The sequence below is a fragment of the Fukomys damarensis genome, unplaced genomic scaffold (genome assembly GCF_012274545.1).
Source record: "Fukomys damarensis isolate Sample0158 unplaced genomic scaffold, DMR_v1.0_HiC HiC_scaffold_16, whole genome shotgun sequence".
In the NCBI taxonomy this organism is placed as follows: Eukaryota; Metazoa; Chordata; class Mammalia; order Rodentia; family Bathyergidae; genus Fukomys; species Fukomys damarensis.
In genome coordinates this window covers 82,151,490-82,177,084 of record NW_022900928.1, presented here as the reverse complement: position 1 = coordinate 82,177,084, position 25,595 = coordinate 82,151,490, and the positions used below count along the sequence as shown (strand labels likewise).

The window sequence follows — 25,595 nt, the reverse complement described above, 5'->3', positions numbered from 1 at the left end:
TTCCTTTCCCAAGAAGGGAGGAAAGCTTAATACAGAGCAAAAAGAGCCTTAATAAGCAGCTCAGGGAGGAAAAACTGCATTAGATAAGAAAATTACTTCCCTATTAATCCAAACTAAGCAACCTCTGTCAAGTTAAGGAAGGATTTCAATAGCAGGCAAATTACACCATTCCACAGGTCACTAACAAGCCCTGTCCAAGAGATTGAAGTCTCTAGTTCAGTGGTTTCTTCTTTCTTTCCCATTTCTAAGTGAACTCCATTCATTTATTTATTTATTTATTTATTTATTTATTTATTTATTTATTTATTTATTTTTGCTACTGGGGATCGAACTTGGGACCTTGTACTTGCGAGGCAGGCAGCAACACCAGTGAACTCCCCTTATCGATTCACCCTTTATTTATTTCCTGTGTGGTCTTTTAGAACTGTGGACTGGGGAAGACACATTAACAGATACCCTGGTGCTACCAGGAGAACTAATGCAACTGCATCTGCAGGGAATTTCTAATACAGAGGTCTGCACAACAAGATGTTAATTGCTCTGCTTGCAAAGCCCTAGGAAGCCTAGATCCTAGTGGAGGATAAATTCTAGCACTGCCAAGAACAACAGCAAGAAATCCTCAACCCCCAGCACATATTCACAGCAAAAAAAATAGAAGCAGTGCCCAAGTTTGTCCTCAGGGGCCTACTCTAAGAAACTCCAGGGTGCTGGGAAGGGTGGCCCTGGGTGGAGATAATTCTGGGGCAAGTACTTGCCATAGCTGGTTACTGCAGGAAGGTTAACATCCAAAGACTCAGCTCCACCCATGAAGCCAAAGTTGGTGCCTCCATGGAACATGTAGAAGTTGAGGGAGAATCTAAGCTTGAGCATCTCATGTACATCCTTCATTAGCACTGCACAGAAAAAGAAGAAGCAGGGGAGGAAACTTGCATTTAAGAGAATTCATAGCTCCTTGTTGGATTTTCAGATCACCTACAGCAAAAATACTCAAGATCTACCAAGATCTCATGCCAGAAGCTGTGGGAAATGACCGAAGATCCTTCAGCCCTGGATGACTGACAGAGTTATTCCAGGTTCACATCCATAACCCAAAGCCTTCTGGGTTTCAGATTTGGGAGGTCCCCCCCCCCAGCATACAAATGGCATTGTCAAATATCTGCATATAAAAATATATATATATATATTGTCATTTTAGTGTTTCTAAGGCACTTAAAAACTTCTGACAGTTGCTGATTTGAAATTATAGCAGCAGATATTTACCTTCAAACTCTTTTTTTTTTTTTCTGGTACTGGGTATTAAACACAGGGTTTTTGTACTACAAAGCTACTTTCCCAGAACTTCATTATTTTTATTTTGATACAGAGCCTCAGTAACTTGCCCAGGCTGGGCTCAAATTTAGAATCCTCCTCCCTCAACCTCCCAGAGTGCTGGGATTGTAGGAATGGGCCACCATACTCACCTTCAAACTCCATTTTAATGATTATCAATTGTCCAGGGAGGACTACAGAATTAAAGTCAGCTAATCTGGGGCCAGATAACTTTTCTTTTTTTTTTTCCAGCTTTAATTGAGTTTATTGGTACATTTTAGGGATACAGTACAGTTACATTCATTGTTGGGATCTTGTACTCTTTCTACTTTCACCCAACACACCTTCAATGACTCCCCCAATTTGATAGAACGGCCCACTCTAACTAGTTTTATAGCCTCAGTAAAATATAATTACAATGGCAATAACTGAAACTTAAATTTCAGTTACAATGATCTCTTGGTGTTCATTCTCTGTCATCTTACCCTCACAGGTATGTGTGAGGTGGCCACGTGATCAGTGATGTTTATGGAACTATAACATCTGGGAACCTTGTCCTCTAAATCTCAAGTGCTAAATCAGCAGGAAGAAACAGCCTAGTGCTGTCAGCATTGCATGTTTTCCCAAGACAGGGACAAACAGAACTCACTGTGTACATAGAGACTGCGGCGGATCTTACCCCATGTGTCCAAACCTCTCGCTGTGTACACCATCACCAGTACAGGGCTAGAACCCTAGAAAAACCAGGTTTCAATTCAGAAAACTCTAACGCAACCCAGAAGCCCTGACTGGCTTAGGAGGGAGTTGTGAAGTCCAGCTCTCAACACCTCCTCTGTACCTCAGAGCATCGTGGCCTGGCTCATGAACTGAGCTCTCCTGTCTCATTCTCACATCATTGTTCTGGTCTTATTCTTCTTCCTCTTCTGCTTTCAAAATCATCTTGCCCAGGCCTTGGGGAAATCAATTGCCATTTCAATGTTGTCCTTTCTAAATCTCTTCTTTTTTTTAGCCACATTGCTTAAATGTTATTATATCCAAATAGAGACTGATATACCACTGATAACCTGATGATAATTTAAATTTGGTACCTCGCATTTTTAGAAAGCACATAATATTGACATTTAAATAAAATGAAGCAGTAACTATAATCTTCTATTTTGTTGTTGTTGTTGTTATTTTGGTACTGGAGATTGACTCGGCCCTTGCGCTTGCGAGGCAGGCGGCGGCACCACTGAGGCAAACCCCCGGCCATATAATCTTTTATTAATAAGGCTTGATCAATTTTGAAAGATCAACAATGGATTTTTTTTTAAATCGAAAGAAAAATAAAGTAAATGCTTCCCCCAATACATAAGAATCACTTGCTAGCTTTTGCACTTAAAATGTGTGGAACCAAATGGGCCAGATTCTCAAAGGCAATAATAATAGTTTGTACAAGTGCTTGTACAACTGTTTTGGCACCATATAAAATAAGAGTAACCCTCCCAAGGAAGATACAGTTGAATTTTTCCTCTTCTCAGACTGCCCCACTACTACCAGGCAACAATAAATATGTGTACACCCTTGCTGTCCTACTGAGGAAACTAAAATAACCTAGGTTTTAAAATGGCTGCTCAGATGACAGAAGAAGAGTTCTTTCCCTTAACGTGGGGTGGCAGAGAACATCAGCAGGTACCAATTTCTTTGACCAGGAGTAAAAATCTCTTTTAAGGAACTCATTATTTTCCCAGTCCTTTTTAACCTATCATGCTCATTCTTTTTATTGCTAAGCATGTCTACTAATTATGATTGTATTCACGTCCAGGAAGTATGCACCATTGTCTCAGCCAGTTTCCTCCTTGTTGAGACAAGGTACCTGACACTTGATACTTAAAGGAGGAGAGGTTTATTTTGGCTCAGTTTTCAGAAGTTCTACCATGTTCAGCAGGCTTAAACACAGAAATGGGATGGTGGAAAGGCCTGGACAGAGAAAAGCCACTTATAGCAGGGTAGCCGGAAGCGCAAAGAGAGGGAAGAACCAACCAGAAAGGGAGACACAGTCTTCAAGTCGCACCCCAGCGGTCCACCTCTTCACACAGAAAGTCAGCTGCATCACTTCCATGACTCAGTGACCATCCCTTACCTAAAAGTACTCGAGGCCAATGAAACACATTCTTGATCCAAACCCCCACACCTAAGCAGAACTGATCTATTTCTTTTTGTTTGCTTGTTTGTTTTTTGGTACCAGGGTTGAACTCAGGCCCTTGCGAGGCAGGCGGCAAAACCACTGAGCAAAATCCCTGCCTCCCATCTATTTCTATTTCCTTAAAGACAAAGTACACTTACTTTACATAATGCCATTGGTTTTTCTCTTATGTATTTTTTTATTTTTGTTACATGGTTTATTATTTATCAAGGCAAACTGTAGCTTTGGATAAAAAAGATAAATTATCAAGTGGATCCTAAAACATATTTCTGAACACCTAACATCTGAACACCTAAGACTTTATTATATTGTCCATTAAAAATTCATGTAGTGCTGGTGGTGATCCAAGAATTTTATATTGTCATTTCTGACATAAATCACATCCCTCAATACACATGTATTTTCAAAAAAAAAGACATAATATAGTAGTTTCTTATTTGCTGTTACATTTTTATAGCAAATTGAAAACTGTGAGTAAATGAAAGGAATGTCTAACAACAATAAATACACTATATGTGGCTAATACATATGGTTATTAAAGGCATCAGGAAATTTGCATCTTGCAGCAGATCTGTAAATCCAGATTTTTTCTGTAATATTATGTCAGCAAACTGCTTTACAGATATAGTATCTCACAAAATCATGTTCTGTGGAGATAGAAAATGTTTTGTTGTTGTTGTTGTTGTTGTTGTTGTTGTTTTTGCAAAAGCCTCTGATGAGATATTTCACCAAATATTGTGGAATTCTTTAACTTTCTAGGGAAAATATGAAAATTTGACACTAAATGTTGCTGAACAAAAAGTTAGATTATTACCAAGTGCTTTTAAAAATTTGCTCTAATATTTTTAAAGTTTTAACATATCTGGTGTTTTTGAGTTCCTCATCTATAGAAGATAACTAAACACACTAGGGCCTAGTATTTAGGTGATAAAACATACTAGATGATTTCAAAGGATCAGTCTTAATGTCTGATTCATTTGGCACATCCTTAATAATATCCGGAATTTTTTTTAAAAATCCATGGACATAAAACAACTTTCAGCCAAGTGCGATGCTACACATCTGTAATCCCAGTACTTGGGAGGCTGAGGCAAAAGGATTGCTGAGAGTTCAAGGCCAGCCTGGGCTACACAGTGAGATCAAGGCCAGCCTGGACTACATAGAGAAAACCTGTGTCAAAACCAAAACAACAAAATTTTTGAAGAAACTCATACGTGTTAGAGTCTTAGAAAAAAGAGTTGCTAAATGTATAAATGAGTTTCTGCTCATTTTACTGTTTACATGTTTTTATCTTTAGGCAATAACTCAGGCTTTCTGGTTCGTTTGTGGAACTTTTGCAGTAGGAGAACATATGCACAGGCCAGATCTTGCTAGTTTCAGTTCCAAAGAATATTTCCAGTACCCTTTTTTTCTGGTAATATGCCAGGAGGCCTCTGTTTAGACTTCATAAGCCCTTGGTCTCCTGATCACTATCTGCAGTTCACCACCCTCAGTCTGAATCAGAATCTCTCTTGTCAGATTACCAGAGCCCTCAGTTTTGGGAGGGTTGAAGCTGATGTTGTAGACTCTGCCATAGGCTGGATGAAGCCGCAATCAGTGAGGAGTTCATAACAACGTCTACAGGCCCATCCAGGTCAAGAGCTGCATCTGTCTTATGTGCTCTATTTTCTGCCTGTGAACCCAATCATGACATCATCCAGATAAGCTTCGGACAATGAAAGTCTTGGCTAACACACCAACTTCATGGTTTGTCTGAGCAGGTCCCAAAGGGTGGTGCTTCAGCTCAAAGGGCCCGATGGTGCACAACAGTGACACCATGCCCTTTTGGGAGCCCAGAGCCCCCAGGATCACAGCACAATAGCCTCACAGATGCCCCTGGCTGTGGACAGGAGTTCAAGATGTGCTTGACAGACAGTGGGCCTTTGGCCTGGCCTTGCACAGTTTTGGATCCATGGTTCAGAAACTTCTAGAAACAAAATATTTTCATTTTCTTGTGTGATCAGAGTAGAGGTCTAGTAATAAAATATCTGACACCAAATGGCACTAAAAAATGCTCAACAAGTGAATACAGAAGTGTTGAGCCCCATTAGAGGAGAAATCCCCAAGCCCAGGGTTCCCACACATCTTCCAGTGCTCACCCTTTCCTTTGCCACCCGTCACCTCTAGCTCCTCCTCTTCCCAGTCCCTGGGGATTTACTGGCCTCTCTGTGCAGGCTGGACTCTGTAGTTGGTTCTTTCAATTCTGCTGCTTCAAGCAGACCTGAAGTTAATCCATCCTTTTAATTCCTGTTCTCATTATTACCACAATGCCCAGCTCCGAGCCTCCTGCCAGACCTCCTGCTGGATCTGTGTTCATGCCTATACTGCCAAACGCTTCCTGTCAGCTCCTACAACACTAACGACTTGGTCTGCTACAAATTCTTGTGGCTTGACCTTGTCTTTGTATTTCTGCCTGGAAATCTTCATGTTTTTTTTTAAACTTTTATTGAATTCAAAAATAATGTTCCCTGTCTCACAAGTGCAAGTTCCTGAGTTCAATCCCTGGTACAAAAAAAAAAAAAAAAAAAAAAGTTCTCAACCTTTTAAGCTTAATTTACTTATAGCCACATGGTTCAAAAGTCTGCAACTTCCTCCCTTTGGCTTTCACAGAATCTCAAAATCATATGTTGAAATCCTCACCCAAGGTGATGAGGTCAGGAAAGTGGAGCCTTCCTGAATAGGATAGAACTCCTACAAAAAGAGGTCCTATAAAGAGAGGTCCCAGAAAGCTGCCTGGCCCCCTTCTACCATGGAGGACACAGCAATAAGATGCTATCTATCTGTGAAGTAGGAAGCAGGCATTCACCAGACATCAAATCTGCCAGCAGCTTGATCTTGGATTTCCCAGCCTCCAGAACGGTGAGAAATAAATTTCTGTGTTTATAAACCACTGTTTATGATATTTAGTTGCCTAAACAAAGACTTACAAATTTTAATGTTAAGAAAGATTTTGGGCTGGGGATTTAGCTCAGTGGTTCTGCCGCCTGCCTCGCAAGCACAAGGACCTGAGTTTGATCCCCAGTACAAAAAAAGGAAGATTTTAAGGTGTTTTAGTATATACTGCTTCTCATCTCCTGTGCACGTTGCCATCACTAAGGACTGGACCACATAGAGGAAGTTCACAGAAACTATTTTTGTGATGAAGAATTCACTGCTAGGTATGACAGTGCATTCTACTTTTGGAGAATCCAAGTGTTAGAAGTCACAGTCCCGGAAATTATCCAATATACGTTTTCTTATTAATGTTTACTCATTGAAAATAATTTTGTTCTTTGAATAATTTTGTTCTGAAAAGAATTTCCCTTTCATATGAAAATACTCTAAAATTTTGAAGATACGCTCCAAATGAGTCTTACTTCTAATGTGAGACTCATTCCTAGTTGTTTTACTTTATCTTTACATAACCCATAAACCTGTTTGTTGAAAGCATCCCATTTTGTTAAAATACTTCCTAAGATATGATGGCCAGAGCAGAAAGAAACAAGAAAAAACACTTGAAATGTGTTATTACCAGTATGGAGAAATATGATAATATAACTTCTATCAATGAAACAAGTTTTCAATGCTACTGGCAGTAGATGTCCCAGATGGGGAGGCTGAGGTCTGCTACTTCCAGTCTCTTCCATGTAGCATCCTGGTAAGTTGGCTCTGTTCCCTTCTGCATTTTGAGCCTGGTGCTCTACTGCTTTTGTTTCTATTAATATTTTATTGTAGTGGCAAGTATCAAACCTAAGGCCTCAGGCATGCTAGGCAAGTGCTCTATCACTAAACTAGATCCTTAGCCCTTGTTTTGGGTTTCAATGCAGGGACTCTACAGTTAATTACTCCCTGTTCATTCCAGGGGGGCTCCTGCTTCCAGGCACATTCTCATCTGGACCCTTGATAAGCACAGCTTGTTTATCTTCTCTCTGGAGAATAATGATGAGAACAGAGGTGGCCATGGGGCCACCAGGTGAACAAGCCTGGATGTATGCAGTGAAAGAAGCATATCTGTTTGATCATCAGATATCTGTTTGATATCCAAAGCTTTGCAAAAAACCTGACTCCAAATAAGTTTTTAAAAAGTACCCACTTCTAAGATAACTGACATTGTGAAATGGGAAGAAAGGGGCTAAAGGTGTAGGGAAAGTGGGAAGGGAAGGGGAAATGTAATAAGGGAAAAAATATGAGAAAATGAAAAATGGAAATAAAGTGTTTGTAAATGGGAAAGGGAGGAGGGGGTGAAGGGAGGGCAGGGACAAGGGGAAAAATGAGGACAGGACCTGTCATGTAAAGGTACAAGATCCCAATGGTGAATGTAACTGTACTGTATACCTAAAATGTACCAATAAACTCAATAAAAGAAAAAAATAAATAAAAAGTACCCACTTCAAATGTCTAAATTCGCAACCTCTAACTTCTCATCTAGTTCAAATTATAGCTCCCCCTTAACTATGTGGTCCCTGCTTGTCCAGTGTGGAGAGCATTCTCACTAGTGAAAAACACAATGCAAACTTGGGGCTTGAAACACTGCTTTCTCCCTATATTCAGTTAATACTACAACCTAAAAATTATTTCTGTCATGTTGTTCTCTTTCTTGGTCAAATGTAAGAATGCACTAGAAAAAAAATGAAAAGGGCTCTCTAACACTTTGGGCTATGAACCAGTATTGTGGGCATAAATCAGCTGGACCTAAATTCTATGGACACAACATATTCAAATTTTCACTGAACTAATCACTGCTGAGAATTCCCCCCAACAAATCAGTTCTTAGTATGGTCCAGGCATATGTGAGAATCCAGACAGCTCCCATCTCTGAAGTGCCTTACCTGAATTGCAGAGAGGTCTTCATAAGTTTTCTTCTTTATATCTTTCAGGTGGATAGTGGCCAGCACTGTGGAGGGAAAGTAGAAGCCCTGCCTAAGTCCTGCTCTGATTTCAACAACACAGGAGCAGAAAGGGCTGCAGAGCTGGGCCCAGCACCTGTTGAACATGCACACCCCAGACATCGCCCTTAACACACTTGTATCCACGCGTGCAGAATACAAAGGGCTAGCAAATATATCCCTTCATTTGGCATTTATAATGAATGATGCAATGATGTGAAAAGAGCAGTTAAAACAGCCACATGATGTTAAGGGACAGATGAAGGTCAGATGAAGAAATTCAGCCAGAGACCGCTAGCTTGACTCTAAGTCTCTAAGCCTTCTGGCCCTGCTTTTCGGATAGACCCCATGGCCTCACTCACGCTAAGCACACACACTGTCACTGGGCTACATCCTCAGCCCCCGATGACTAATGCAGAACTCTGACCTGTATCTCCCATTACAGGGCAGGGAACAGCCACCAAAAAGCCTGGAGAAGATGGCAGTGGAGAAGAAAGCACCTGGCATGACTGTTTGGATTAAAGAATTCCAGATGGCACATTTCTCTGGCTTTTGTTGCTGTTTAGTGCTAGGGATGGAAACCAGGGTCTCACATGCCAGGTAAGTGCTCTGTCAACAAGCTACTTCTAATCCTTCTCTGTCTCCATGTTGTCATTATCCATTTTCCTGCAAATCAATTCATGTTTCCTCCTTTTAATCCTATCCCACAGCCCCCACACTGCTCTTTTACATTTTTTCCCAGGTTATTTATATTTTAAGGTGGCCCAGGGCTTTGATCATTCTAGGCAATTGTTTGACTCCTGAGATACACCGAGACCTCACTGCTTTTATTCTCTGGGTTGGTTACCCCAGGAGCCTTGGTCTGGTTTGATGGTATACTGTTTTTCTGATCACTCCTTGTTACTCATCTGGCAGTGCTGTAGAAAACTTTGCTATGGGCTCAGCCAAACCCTGCTCTGGGCCACCAAGGGGTTGAAGAGGATAAAGTAAATGTTTTACACTATTGGTGCTCTGTGTGTCACAGGTGGTGGGGCCCAGCTTCCTGACTCAGCTGTGGCCACAAGTCTCCACTTTTACCAGAAGTCAAGCAGCACCTGTCCATGCTTTTTGATTGGATGCTTGGAAGAAAGAGGCAAAACCAAAACTATACTGTTTTCCAAATGGCCTTTTCTCACTTCTAGTCCTTTATCTGCAGTCATGAGCAGTACTTTGATCTTTCTCTTCTCCAGTGCCTAGAGAGAAATTCAGATAGTTAAATGGACTGTTTCTGGTCCCATAGGATTTCCTCTTTCTGAAAAAGATTATGGTATTTAAAATAGAAGGAAGATAAGGCATGGTGAAGGTCTAATTCTCTGCCCAACTGCTTATAACTAGGAAGTTAAGACAAAAATATATCGCTGCCTCAGTTACTCAGCAAGGCCAAAGTAGCAAGTGGTATTTCCAGCCTCACAGAAGAGGCAGTGGGATTGTCAAGAGTCACCTAATACAGTGCTTTCCCCCAAGGACCTGAACTTTGGATTTTCTCCAGACAGCTTAAGACAAATACTCTTGCCTGCACTGTCATCTCACATAACTATATCCCATGGGCTAAATTCACAGTATGCATTTATAAACCCACACAACATTGCTACTTCTCCTTCAGCCAATGCTGAAGGCAGGTAAGTTGTGTCTTACTTCACCCACCGTCACATTTTTTACTGCATGAGCCCTTAATGTTCCTACATGAACTAGAAACAATCCTAGGAAATTTTAAATCAGAGAGAGAAGAGGCTAAGGAACGCATCTAATCCAGGAATAAAATACTGAGACTGTAGCCATGCATACTAAGAAAAGCCAACAATGTACCCAGATGGGATTTTTGAAACAAAATATTTTAGAAGTGAAAGTAAACTTTCATTAACCCTCAAGCCCTTTGTCGAGTATAAGGAAGTGACTTGTTTCTACTGGACATGTTTGAAAAATACAAGAAGCTAAGAAGTAATTCAAATGAGAGAAGCCAAATGTCATCTATTCATTAATATCACTCAACTCCAACTCACAGAGGTCCTGTGAGAAGGAAGTGCTTAATCTCTAACCCCAGCAAGCAACATGGCTTATGGGCAAAAGGCCATATAACATATCCAAACTGAAGACTTGAGAATGAAAGAGGGTAGTAGTGTTTCTTCCTGGAACTGAGCTGGACAAAACAAGATGCATGGTTTACAACTCATATGGAGAGAAATAGAGCCTGTTTCTACAAATGAGGGACTGCTTTTATAGCCAATGGACCTTTCTTACAATTACAGACACTCACAATGGACTAAAAATTTCCTGAATACTTACTGGGAAATACGGTATATATAAGGGTAGACTTTGAGGAGCTGTAATCACAGAGAGGCAGGAAAGGTAGTGTTTGGTACTGTCTTTCCTGTGAGGCAATGCAGTCTGATTCTTAAAGCATCAGCCAAGAGTCTAAAAAGCTGAGCAGGATTGCCAGCAGCTTTACAAGTCATGGGGAAAGAAACTACAGACCCTAAAAGATGGCCCCCTAGATACAAAGGTGAATAAGAATCATATCAGCTCTCACAAGGACAGAAGCCAAGTTTCAGATCATGGAAAAGTTATGCCTGAAGCAAAACGAACCATCAAGGAAGTAACCAAAGGCTTCAAATGATCTCAGTGTTCTCATAAATAAATGTCTAACATTGAAAAGATATGATTAGACTGACCATAAGGTAACTCTTTACAGAAACCATGAGAGGAATCACACAGAAACAGATCCCTGCAGAGTCATATATTAAGTTTATTAGACATAGATTCTGAAATAGATATCTAATTAATATGTCCAAGAAATTAAAGAAAAATTAGGAAAAGTTGGCAAAGAAATAGAAATAATAAAAAAGAATTTTAAAAAATAGAACAAAAACAAAATATCTGAAACTAAGAACTTAATTGGAGTTCAATATCATATTAGACATGACTAAAGAGAAAATCAATGAATTAGAGGGCAGATTAGAAGAAATGATCAAAAGAGCATAATAGATACATAGAATATGATGAAAACACCTAACACTTCTGTCATTGAAATAACCTGAGAAGAGAAAGAAAACAAAGCATATAGATGTAGAGAATCAATCAATCCATCTACCTTTCTTTTTAGTAGGGGTTGCACTTAGGACATTTCCTCTGAGCTATAAACACCACACCTCTGAGACAGGATCTCGTTAAGTCACTAACTTGCCCAGGATGATCTTGAACTTGTAATCCTGCCTTCAGCTTCACAGAGTGCTGAGATTACAGGTGTGTGCCACTACACCTGGCTAAGAAGTTTGTAAAACTGATTCAACGCTTCAAAGACACAGACTGAAGAATACAAAAAAGTCAGTGGATAAGCAGAAAGAACATCATACCCATGCAATCTTAGTAAAAATTCTGTAAACAAAACCAAGAAACACAAATATTAAAAGCATCCAGAAGAAAAAAGAAATTTTGCCTTCAAAGAAATTATAATTTTATTGATTCCTAACCTCTTAGAAAAAACAATGGATGGCAAAAAAATACAAAAGTAAATAACAGCCAACCAAAGACTCTTCGAGGAGTAAAAGCATCCTTAGGCATATTTTTAGACAAACAACAGAGCTTATTACTAGAATGCCAGCAACAAAGAAAATATTAAAGACAGAAAAAGGTGATAAAAGATGAAAACTCATAGATACAGGGGTGGGGAGCAATGAAAAGTAAATTATCTGAGTAATCTAAATAACAATTAACTTTATGCCAAAAATAATGATAATGTCTTATGGGATAGATAGATGGACAGATAGATAGATAGATAGATAGGGCTAAAAGATAACAATAGTATCTAAGGTGAGAAGAAAGAAAATATAATTAACCTGTTTAAAGGTGCTTGCTTTCCCCTTAAATTAACATATTAATGTACATGTTAATAATTCAAGGATGGAAATTTTCATCTGCATACCAAGCACTAAAAGAGTAGGAAAACATGTGGCAAACTAGTAAAGGAGAAAATGAAATAATAAAATATACCCAGAACAGGTAGGACAAACAGAAATTAAACAATAGGATGGTAGATTTAAATGTGACTATGTCAGTAAATATATTAAATATGTACAAGATAAATACCTCATTTATAAGAAAGTTTTCATAAGTAATGAAATAAAATTTTAATTATAATCTAGTTAAGACGTACACCTTGAATAGATGGATACAGCAAAGTTGAAATCAGAATAGAAAAACATGTACTATGCAAGCCTCAACCAAAAAAACAGTTGGAGAAAGAAAAAACATGTTAACATCACTCTTACATTAAGAGTCATGCGGGTAGTGTACAGTCCTCCCTCTAGAATGTAAATGAGTGGAAAATGAAACTGGTCCTCGCACATCTTTATGTCTCTTAGCTCCATGCAAACTGCATATACTCAGAGTGTCTGCTCCACAAATTAACTGAGTAAAGTAGTGTGTAAGTACTAAGAAACATCAATGGAACATTTACCTTTTTTAAGAATGACATGTATTTTCTATTCGTCTGATAGGAACCATATTCGTTCTCGATCTGTAAGGCGATGATGGGGCCTCCCTTGTTATACTGGAGGCCAGGAGAGAAGAGTCTGCGAGATTGCTGGTGGGAAATACTGGGTTCTCTGAATTTACTGAGTATACACATGAAAATGACACATTCCTGAACTAAACCCCATGCACACTACAGTTCTAGCAATTTCACTCAGCAGTCAGGGGTTACTTCCGGGAGGTCAAAGACTCTTAGAATCTTACCTTTTCTAATTCAACTCCCATTATTATTTCCCAAACTCAGTGCCTCAAGCATGAGGACTCAAGTTCCCCAAGCAATCTCTGCTTAGTACCAGTTCAGTGACTAAAAAGTCCTTTGTCCTTTCTAAGGGTTGTCTAACCTCCCACAAGCTTGATCTTATCTCCTTTTTGCTTCTCTAAAACTGCTCTTTGGAGGGCTCCCCTGTCTTCTACATCCTTTTTCCTTACTGATTGCTTCACAGCAACCTCTAAATTGATTCCAGTCTCTATGTTAAAAATAGCTTTCCTAGACCATACCTCCCTCCAGTTACAACCACCTTGTCGTCTTCATCTTCATGGCCAAATGTTTTGATGTATTTCCTCCTTCTATCTTGACTTCTCATTTACTCCTTTACTTGCTGTGGTCTCACTTCCACTCTTTCTAATCCACATAAACTATTAACATTGACTATTTTTTGCTAAGTTCAAATGGAAAGTTTTAGTCTTCATCTACCTGCTCTCTCTGCACACTCGACACTCGACCATTTCCTCATTCCTGAAACTCTCCCTTTTGCTTGTTGCATCTTCTGTGACAGCTTCCCTCCTAGTGGGGCCAGCCTCTCTGGTTATTCTGCCTCATTCTCCTTTATGAGCTTCTTTCACCCAACCCACTTTCCAATGTTGATGTTTTACATGATTCTCTATTAATACCCACTGTGTGCTAAATCATATCTACTTCTGCCAACTAAATTACATCCTTTTTAAAATACCTTCACGTTTTCCTTTCCTAGTAGTTCCTTTCTGCCAAAGTGAACATGATAGGGGAGAGAAAGAAACTTTAAACCTCTAAATGACATATACCATTGCTGACAAACATTGTAAGACATTTTCAAAGCCTGCTTCTGCCCCTCTCCCTTCCTATTTTCCACTGAGGTATTCAGAAGATTAAACAACAGAAAAGTAAAGGAAAGATAGCCAGAGTTGAAAAAATCAGAGGTTATCTGAATCAAGAGACCCTGAATCTGATAAATACAATGGACAGATCTAAAAGAAGGATACTCAAGTAGTAAAGAGGGCTCAGGCCCTGGTCTTGTGCTAACTAAGCAGCTTTCTGATTATTCATTTAGTTTTCCAGGCAGGAGTTCCAAAACTGAGAAGTTCTGAATTAGAAATGGGGCAAGCACTGTCATGCAGCAATGCCAGTAGAATTTCATGTAATGACAAAATGTTTTGTATTTGCATAGTCTAATATGGCAGAAACTAGTCACTCATGGCAACTGAACACTTAAAAAATGGTTAGGGACTAAGAAACTGAATTATTAGTTTTATAATTAATATTAATGAATTTTCACGGGGTGATCAAAATATGCAGTGAAAGTTGGATTTTTAAAAAGTATTATAGTAAAAGAACACATTGCAATGAATCACTCTCAGAATACTCCCCTTGCTTCAAACACACCTATCCCACCATTCTTGCTCATGTAGTTCTGGAAGTCCTATGAGTATCTTTATCAGAGGTGTGATCAAAATTTGGTGACTGCTCCGCCAAGTGCCACTCAACAGAATCTGATTGACAGGACCTGTCACTATGCAACTAACTTCTGGCTCTTCCCCAATGTCAAAATGACTGTGGAAGGTAAATGCTTTGAATTGATTCACAACATTGAGGCAGCCAAGATAGTGCAACTGAAAGCATTCACAAAAGAGGACCACTAGAACTGCTTCATACAGTGGAAAGAACAGTGATATAAGTGTATCCAAAGCAAAAGGAACTATTTTGAGGGGAATTAATATTAATGGGTCTTTCAGTGAAATAAATTGTTTTCATTTGAACATTCACCATAATTTTCTAACATAACTCATACATTTAAATATCTACACATGGCTATGGCTCTTATCATTCAACATAGCCCTGGTCTCTATAAAAGACCATGCCTCCTATCCCCTAAACACAACACTGATTTATGTTGTTTAATCACTCAGAAGATTTAAAGGTTTCCCTTAATCTAACCCTGATACTCATGATATTAGGAGTCAAATCTGTTTCTAGTATATTCATCCCACATAAAGCATTCTCCTGGTGATATACCAGCCTCATGATTGTCTCCACTCGACCTATAATAACTTCTCTTTCAAATGGATACTGTGAGGGTAAAATAAACTAGGTAAGTGTTAATTGCCTAGCACAAAGCTTGATACCTAACAGACAGTATATGTTTTTTACTCCTCTCTGTTTATTTCTACCAAGTATTGATGCTCTTCAGTTTACCATGGGGTTGTATCACAAACAAGCCCATCATCAGCTGAAAACACTGCTAGGTCCAAACTGTATTCCATACACCTAACCTAGGGAACATCACAGCCTGGAACACAGAGCACCATTGTTTCCCCTTGCGGTTCCACCACTGAAGGCAGCCGCAGGCCGGCTGCAGCTGCCCAGCATCAAGACAGCATTGTACCACATGTCATTAGCTTGGGAAAAGATCAGAGGTTAAAATTAAAGTACAGTTTTCACTGAAAGCATATAGCTAGCACAACATTATAAGGTCAAAATATCTGAAGTTGAATTATCATAAGTTGAACATCATCTGGATAGTCTTTTTCATATTTCTCAACCACTTTTGAACTATAATGCCACACTACTTCTATCGTAAACAATGACTATGAATGACTCCATGGTTTTATAGCCAGGGTATATTAAAATTCAAGTAAAATGCATCTTCTACAAAATCATTGACCTAAGGCCACCTATATAAGCAATTATTTGTAGGAGTCTGAAATGTAGCTGTCTTTAAGAAGTAAATAAGAACATTTTTGAGGATAATCATAAATTTCCCATTTATGCTGATGCAGAGAGGAAATAAATAACAAGCAGAACAAAATGACGATACACAGAGTATACCTTAAGTGTTCTTTCAGGACAGTCAATGGAAGAAAAGCACAAAAGTCGAGAGGTTAAATGTTGGTGCTCAAACCGGCACCTGCTGCTGATGTGCTATCACATGTGCTTCCTGCTTTTGAGAGCAGAGCAGCAGTGAGCCCTCTGCACAAACCAGTTCAGGCACTGACTTCCCTTTGTCACACAGATGGATTCTACCTGGAGAAACTCGATCCTGGGAATCAGCTGATCAAAATAGCAATTCACCGCTTTCTGGAAGCCTTTGTAAGTTGTCCGCAGCCTCATGTTTGGGTCCCGGAGTAACCAGCTAGGATTAAAAAAGGGAAACTTAGACCTGGACTGGGCGCCAACAATGAGAAACGCTTAGCCACAGGAGCTGGGAACATGGACAGCGTGACATGAAGGCTTAATGTAGCATCAAGAAAGAGCGGTGTGCCTGCCCCAAACAGCTGGGCACATTGGCATCCCCTTCCTCAGGATGAAGTGGGGTTTGGTTAATGAAGATCCAGAGCACAGCTCACAGAGCAAAAGCCCATGGTCCAAGTCAGACTGCAGTCTGTTCCTGTCAATACAGTCTTTTTGGACATAACTGCACGCAAGTGTTCACATATCATCACAACAGATTCTATGCCAAACCAGCAGGACTGAGCAGCTACAACAGAAACTATGTGGCCCACAAAGCCTAAAATATTCACTATTTGGCCTTTTACAGGAAAAATTTTCCAAACTCTAGAGTGAGATTTTTATAAAGCTGTTTGAAAAAAAAATCTTTTTCCTAGAATATTATTCAGCCATAAAAAGGAATGCAGTATTTATGTGTTACAACATAGATGAATCTTGGAAATTTTATGTGACAGAAGCCAGACACAAAGGCCACAAAGTATCTGATTCATTTACCCAAAATATCCAGAAGAGGCAAATGTAGCCAGAGGGAAAATTAAATAAAACAGAAGGAGATAATTACATGATCACCAAAAAAAATCTTAAACAGAAATACTGTTTAAGTAATAGCTATTAATTTATATTTTAAAAATAAATAAGGGTGAAGGGAGGACAGGGGTATGGCAGAAAAATGAGAACCAAGACCTGTCATGTAAAGGTACAAGATCCTAATGATGAATGTAACTGCACTGTATACTTGAAAAGCACCAATAAACACAGTAAGATTTAAAAAAAGAATAAATAAGAACTCTACCCCATTCACACTACACAGATGTAAATTTATTTAAAAACATAACAATAACGGGTGGGGATTTAGCTCAGTGACAGTGAGCATGCCTTGCAAGGGCAAGGTACTGAGTTCGAGTCTCTGTACCAAAACACACACACACACACACACACACACACACACAAATTAATCCCTAGTATTTTAAGGCTTGCTTTCAATGTCATTAAATGGACAAAATTATACAGATAAAAATGTATACAGAAAACAACAAAACACTGCTCTAACTTGTATTGGAAAGTGCTTGTGGGCCTGGTGCAGTCACAGCCAGGGACGCCCGCCCACCACACAATTTACCTGGGCAGACCTCCAAGATCTAGGTCACTCCAGATGTAGGGGCCAGGACACAGAATGACCCAAAGCCCCACCTCTGAAGCCATAGTTACAAAAGCCCTAGGAAAGAAAGCAGTGACAGTAAGTTCACTTTGAAAGCCGAGACACGGCATCAAGGCCATATTCCTCTCCTTGCATTCCTCTGAGGTTAAAATGAATGGCACTCACAGCTTGGCCTTCAACACCATATAAGGGACTGGTACAGGAGATGAATCCAACACTCCGTGAGAAAAGGGCTCTGTTCAGGCACTAGAGAGCAGAGCATTCAGGTGGAAGTTCTGAATCCTAAACTCCAGCCTCCTACCCAAACCCACTCCTGCCCTGAACGTCCTACTACCATGCATGGAAGGAGCACACAGTAAGTTCTCTGTGGCAGAAACACACAAACCACCCCTGTTCCTTATTCTTCCTCGCCTACTGTCTGTCCATCACTAAATCATGGTTATTTTCCTGTTTAATGCTCCCAGATGTTAAATTCCTTTGCATTCCCACTGCATCCACATTGGTTCAAAAACTCATCATTTCACACCTGTTAGAATGAATGAATGACTAGTTTCCTTCCTTTGTTACTTTCTTCTAGTCCTTCCCCAATTATTGTCAATAAGGATATCATTATTAACAATGAACACAGGAACTAATATTTACATTGTGTCAACATCCGGCACTATGGCTAAACTTCAGTTTATTACTTTCTGGGTAATTATATGAGATAGGTATTAAATCATCTCCATTTCCTCAGCCATAAAGAATGAGAAATTAGAAACATTGATAGCTAAATGGATGCACATTGAGGCCATACTCTTCAGTGAAATAAATAGGACACACATGTAAATACAAAACAGTTTCTAGGGTGTGAGAAACTTGACGTGTAAAAAATGATCAAAATGTATAACAGATAATGTGAAATAGGAAGAAAAGGTGCAAAGGGGAAGGAGAACTGAGAGAGGTAGGAAAAAGGAAAGAGAGGAATGGAATTAATATGAGAAAATGAAAAAATGGAAACAAAATCTTTGTAAATAGGGAGGGGTGGAGGGGTTGAAGGGCAGGGGAATGGAGAAAAAATAAGAATCAAAATATATTATGTAAAGATTCAAATCTCCAAATATAAATGTCATTATATTGTGTACCTAAAATGTACCAATAAAATTAATAATAATAAAAAGGAAAATATCACAGACAGGGATAAATTACCCACAGCACATGTGTCTGTATAGACACTTTCTGTGAAGAAGTCTTATAACACAATGATAAGAACATAAATAACTATTTTTAAAAAAACATCTCCACTTTACGAACAAGAATATTAAAACTCTTAGCAGAGCTTCCTCAAGGTTACATTTTAGTAGGTAGAAGATCTAAAATTAGAAATCAAGCAGAAAGCCTGCTGAGATGAAATCTTAACTACTCTATTATTCTGCCTCTTATGAGCCCTGTGGGGTGTAGGGACATAACTGAGGGGTAGAACAAATGCCAAGTGTGGGAAAACTTCAGGGTTCGAGCCCCAGCACCAAACAAAACAAAACCTCTGCCAAAATGATCTTTCACAATGCAAATGTAAACTTTCCAAATAAAATTATTCAAATAATTATCCAATGCCCTTAAAATAGGTACCAAATTCTGTAGCATGGTGTAAAAGGCCAAGATCCGGATACTGATCATCTCTCCAGACTTATACCTTGGCAGTTACTCTACTTGAAAGTAGTAGGAGAGCCAAACATCATTAGTTGAAGATCCCAGAAAATTCAATGTGTGGCAGAAAGTTAACCAGCGAATCTATTCCTTTCTTTCCTGGGTATATAATTCAACCACATTTTCCAGCTCCCATGTGTTAGGTGGAGTCATATGTCTGACCTAAGGCCAATAAAATGTGAACAGAAGAAATAGGTTGGAAGTTCCAAAGAAGAGTCTCCATACCCTTTCTTCCATATCTGGGCTTAAAGTAAACAGGTATTGTGGTTTAGAAGTTTTATATAAAGATGGTGAAGGCGCAAGACAGAAAGATCCTGCATTGCTCTAATTATTTACTGGAATACAGATATCTGATCATTAGGAATACATGTTTTTAATTCTGTTTAAATTAAAATAAGCCTCTGTTAACAGAGTTGAGGGTTACATGTTACAGTGCCTAATTTCATCTTTTTTGTTTTTGTTTTTGTTTTTTGAGACAGGGTCTCATTGTATAGTTGAGACTGACCTGGAACTCACTATGTAACCCAGGCTGGTCTCGAACTCACAGCAATCCTTCTGCCTCAGCCTCCCAAGAGCTGGGATTACAGGCGTATAACACCACACCTGGCCACCTAAATTCATCTTCATTGACATAGTATACTCCCATATCTCTGACTTTGCTCCTGCAGGACACACCACCTGAAATACCACTCAACCACTTCTAGTTAACTTCTGCTCAACCTTGAAACTTACCTCAGCTGTAACTTCACCACTATCTTCCTGATCTGTTTCCTCATTTTGAGCTGTATACCTTAGTTTGTTGCATTTACCTCTCTCTCTTTATTCTTAAAAGAATAGCATGACTTGTCTATCTTCAGCACCAACAAGAACATCTAAACTACAGTAGACAGTAAGTATATACTTTTGTATAAACTACAGTAAATGGTAAATACTTATTCTGCACACTCCTGTCTTCTCATAGAAATAATCTAAACTAAACCAAAAAGTTCCTATTAACTGAGAGAACATATTCCTCATGGTAGATTAACACTACCATGTGTAACAGGCCAGATGAACAATTCTAATCCACAATTTAACACTATGGCCTATGCCCCACTATAAATCACAGGTTCCCTGCTTAGTAGGGCTTCGGCTTAGGGGAAAAGAAATGTCCAGAGCTTCCAGACTGGTCTCAAAGGAGAAAGCAAGGTGTCCACTACTCCTTCACCCAATGCCTATTACTGGAATCCCATCTCTGAGCCACAGAATCAGGAAATTAAAGCATGAACACATACATGAAATCCAGGTTTCCAGTGAAATGAAATTGGCCTATTATTGGCTCATGGAGGTTCCAGGGAACATGCCTGCAATGGTAAGAAAAGAGAAATATAAGATACATTCTCTTATTTGGCCTGATTCCACACTGGTTTTTTTAGTTTTAACAGAGCACCTAGGCTATTTCTATCATGAAGGAGGCTGAAGGTTTCAACAGCCAAACTCTGTGGGTACAATATGCATTATCTTCATAATTTCCTCCCTCTAATTCCCAGCAAAGATCTAAGCAGCCAATATTTTTCTATGATTCTGGACTGCAGGTAAGAAAGATGTATATATAATGTTCTATGATATGCACCTACAAATTTCCTTTGTTAATGCTCATGAAACCACACACAAAATTTATATCAACACCTATAATGGCCAAAAAGAAAAAAATATATTAATCGTAAAACAAAAAATAGCCAGGTGTGGTGGCACATGCTAATCCAAGCACTCAGGAGGCTGAGGCAGGAGGATTGAGGCCAGCTGGGCTGCATAGTGAGTCCAAGGCCAGGATGAACTACATAGTGAAACCCTATCTCAAAAAATTTTAAAAAGAAGAAGAATAAAGGAAAAACAGAAACAAAAAAAAGAAAAGTTTATAGGACTGTGTTTCAGTGTTTTGTTTTGTTGTTTTTTTTTTTTTTAAGCATTGAAACAAACAAAAAAACAGAACCAGAAAATACAAAGAATACCAAATACCAGTATTAGGGCTAGGAGGTGTATCTCAGTGGTGCAGGACCTTTTTAGCATGAGTGAGTCCCAGGGTTCAATTCCTAGCACCCCCAAAATAAATATATACCTATAAATAACATACAAACTGCAGAAATCCAGAAAAAAGCCAGAGTGCAATTTTTTTTAACCTACAAAGAATAAAATCACAATTATAATAGACTTTCCCTCAGGAAACCAAGCAAATAAGAAAATAACAGAATAAAGTATTTAAAGTTTTGGAAGAAAAAACTCTCACCATACTAAACGTCTATATTCTGAGAAATTATCCTTCAAAAGTGAAGAAGAGCCTGCCCTAGCCAATGCCTGGGCCCATACATTAAGTCAGGGAGGACTCTGGTACTACCTGTGTGTCCCAGTCCCAGCAGACTCCATCCCTGCTCCTGGGGTCTCCTCACCATAGGGCAACAGCAGTGACAGCCAACCAATTGACTGACCTGATTAAAAAAATGAGACCAGGGTCGGGGATTTGGCTCAGTGGTTCCGCCTGCCTCACAAGTACAAGATCCCAAGTTCAATCTCTGGTTTAAAAAAAAAAAAATGAGACCCACACCCAGGAAGAGAATTTCACTTCAGAACTAAAGTGTTGCCTTACCACAGAGAGACAGGCTTGGGAGACAGGCTTTGAGAGGGAGAGAGCTAAACTGGGATCTCCTGGGATCCCTGGGGGGGCCTTGACTCAGGCCAGGGAGTTTCCAGGGCCTGTATTGCATTAAGAGAGGCCAAGCTTAGAAGGTGAAATCATCAGAGGGGTTGGTCCTGAAGGAGAAGGCAGTTAGTCTAATGGTATCTTTGAGCTCTAGCATTGCTGCCCACATTTAGCAGAAACTAGTAGTCAGAAGAACTTTTGGCCAGTATATGGGTGGTCTAATTGTGCTGACTAAAATCATAGTCCTCATAGTTCTGGTTAAGGGATGTTCATAGTCATTCCTAGGGTTTGTCAATGTCTGGTTGACATCTGATGCCATTGTTGCTGCTGAATTTACTACTACACAGATTCTTAACTTTTTTTTTTTTTTTTTTTGGTATAGGGGTTTGAACTCGAAACCTTGTGCTTGTGAGTCAGGCCGCAGCACCACTGAGCTAAATCCCGGCCCTGAACTTACTACTACAGCCAAGGCAATATAAAGGTGGATGATAGCTAGTTTTCTCCAGTGTCAATATCTGGACTTTCTGGGAATTGCAAACAATAAAAAACAAATACACATATACAGGAGAACATAAGAAAAGCAAGGAATCAGAAGATACCCCAATGTCTCTCAACTCTCCTAAAGCAGATCAAGGGTCCACAAATGGAGAAGAAAACAAACAGCAGGTAGCAGAACCATACAAGAGGTTATAGAAAAGATAAAGAAACTAGATAAGTTCAAAGAGAAAATGAGCCACAAGTTCACAGAAATATCACAGAAACTACCAAACAAGGATACAAGAAAAATGAGTAAAAAAATGGTAGAGTTTACATTAACTGACGTTATTAGATTCCTGTACAAGGCATACCTTTATTCTAATTATTTCCCCTTCCTTTTCTCCTCACACTTCACCCTTGTTGACTTGGACCAGATGAACTGCAAATAAGTACTTATAGAATTAAGTATTAAGAATTAAAAATTAGAGAACCACGCCTGCTCCCGACCCAACAGCCATCGCTCAAGCACCGGGAAGGTAGCCGCGTGGGCGCCCCTGAACCCCCATAAGACGCCCCCCCGCACCCTCAGACCTCCTGACTGTGCAAGTCTTTGGACCCACTCTGCCAAGACAGAGGTGGTCATCAAGGGTATTTTTCTGAGTTCCCAACTTTGAACATCTTTAAAGAAAGGGTGTGGGAAACCTGTAATAGAACGTTGGGGAGTTCAACCATTCAGAAGGATGGGAAACTCAATCTGGGCCTTGCAGCCCGAGGTCAGTCAGCGTCATGGGGTTCAGCAATCAGCTAACTGAGATCAGGGGTCTTGCATCCTCACTCTGTCTGAGCCATTAAATGGTAAATATACTATATTGAAAAGTTTGTTCACTGCAGACATGTTCTGGACTGCTTCTTGATTTCAATTTAATTCAAATGATTTAAGGGTGATAGACTAGTGACTACCACAGGTGGTCAGTGTCCAAGTTGTGCTTGATCTTAATGTGTTGCTGATTGTATCAGTTGGGGTAAAGCATTGCCGTTGATTTGATGAGCTGTTTTCTCTGATGTTATGAAGATGAGAATGTCTGTGGGTCGTTAGAGACACAGAAGCTAGGGTGCAACTATATCAGGAAGATTTGGGTGATAATCCAGAGATTAAACCAAGGACAGTCCGACAACAAAAATTAAAATGAGAAAACACTTAAGCAAGACACAAGGACAGACTTCCAGTTCACCAATGGCAAACAGTAGGGCAAATGAGGATGAAAAGGCCGATAGTGAACCACCAGGACACCCTGAACTCAAAGCACAGGAAGTAACAAAACAGATCAATCAGGCTCTAGAAAAATTCAAAACAGAAATAATTTCCCAGATAACCATAGAGATAGTGAGCAAAATGGAAGTCGTGATTCGAGACTCTAGAGCAGAAACTGACAAAAAAATAGATGAGCTCAGGACCATGATAGAAGCCATGAAGGCCCAGCATAAGAAAGAAATGGAAAAAATAAACGCCCAACATAGGAAAGAAATGGAATCCATAAAACAGATTCAAACAGATATCCAGGAGATTAAACACTCTATTGAAAGTGTACGCAACAGAATAAAAGAATGCGAAGATAGGCTCTCAGATATAGAAGATAAGATTGCAGTCAGTGACCATGAAAAGAGAGGTCTCTTAAAAACAGTAAGAGATCATGAGAAATCGATCCAACAACTCCTAGATGATGCAAAGAAGAATAACATAAGACTGATAGGAATACATGAAGTAGCAGGAGAAAATACAAATGACTTAAAAAAGCTGTTTGCAGAATTAATGACAGAAAACTTCCCAAACAGAGGGGAAGAATTTGACATTCAGATAACTGAGGCATATAGGACCCCAACTAGCTACAATCAAAAAAAATCTACACCTAGACATATAATAATCAAGATCCCAGAAACCCAACAGAAGAACAAAATACTACAAGCAGTAAGAGAAAAGAAACAAATCACATACAAAGGAAAGCCCATCAGAATCACAGCAGACTTTTCAACACAAACCCTTGGGGCAAGGAGAGCCTGGAATGAGATATTTCAAGTACTAAAAGAGAACAACCTCCAACCTAGACTGATGTATCCAGCAAAACTCTCTTTCAAAATGGATGGGGAAATAAGACACTTCCACGACAAAGAACACCTGAGAAACTACATGAATACCAAACCAGCACTACAAGCAATTCTAAACAAGATCCTAGAAAAAGACAATGAAGGCAACAACACCATGAGGCCCAACAGAGCAAATCAAATAGGCAAGGCAAGAAATTAAAAGGAGAAGGTGAAAAAGTAAAAAGAGTCAACAAAAGGCCAATAACATGTCAATAATAAGTCAGTACATATCAGTTATAACCAGCAATGTCAATGGCCTCAACTCACCAATCAAGAGAAATAGACTGGCAAAATGGAATAAGAAGCAAAATCCAATAATATGTTGTATACAAGAAACACACCTAGTGCAAAAAGAAGCCCATAGACTGAAAGTGAAAAGATAGAAAACAATTCTCCATGTGACAGGAGCCCAGAAAAAAACAGGGGTAGCAATCTTATTTGCAGACAAAGTAAATTTCAAACCAAAACTGAATCTAGTATTATTGATGTAGGACAGTACTGTATCATACCTCTATGAATGTAAAATATCTAGTACCTGCTTTATGATACATAGTAGGGACCGTGCTTTATCAGAGCTACATTTAATGATATTACTCTAGAATGTTCTCTTTCCAGATGATGATTAAGAGGCTAATAGAAAAAATGGTGCCAGGTACCACAACAGCAACAGAACTTTGCTGTTGTCTGGATATTATTCTTTTTTTTGTTTTTTTTAATGGAATGTGCTGAATGTCTATAATTTTGTTCAAATGACTGCAGAACCTGGAAAAGCTGTTGCTGCTATCGATGCATAACATACTATTATTAGTCTATATCTATATCTATGTCTATAGATATAGATATAGATATGCACACACACACACACACACACACATATATATATATATATAAATTGAATTTTGGGAAACTTTAACGGTGCTGCCAACTTTGGAAAAAGTCATCCCAATTTACTGTGTTGACTTGGCATTGTACAGAAATGGACAACCATATTGGTCTAGAAATGTTAATTT

The 25,595-nt window shown here is 39.2% G+C and overlaps 1 protein-coding gene across 1 annotated transcript in view; it reads right to left on the bottom strand.

Moving 5' to 3' along the window:
• LOC104875042 (beta-galactosidase-1-like protein 2) overlaps positions 1-25,595 on the bottom strand; it is a 48,786-nt gene that overhangs the window by 13,089 nt on the left and 10,102 nt on the right. The window contains 8 exon segments of the mRNA XM_033764010.1: positions 756-893; positions 1,958-2,042; positions 8,341-8,405; positions 9,548-9,629; positions 12,890-12,982; positions 16,241-16,349; positions 17,565-17,660; positions 20,564-20,632. Coding sequence (XP_033619901.1) covers positions 756-893; positions 1,958-2,042; positions 8,341-8,405; positions 9,548-9,629; positions 12,890-12,982; positions 16,241-16,349; positions 17,565-17,660; positions 20,564-20,632 — 737 coding nt within the window.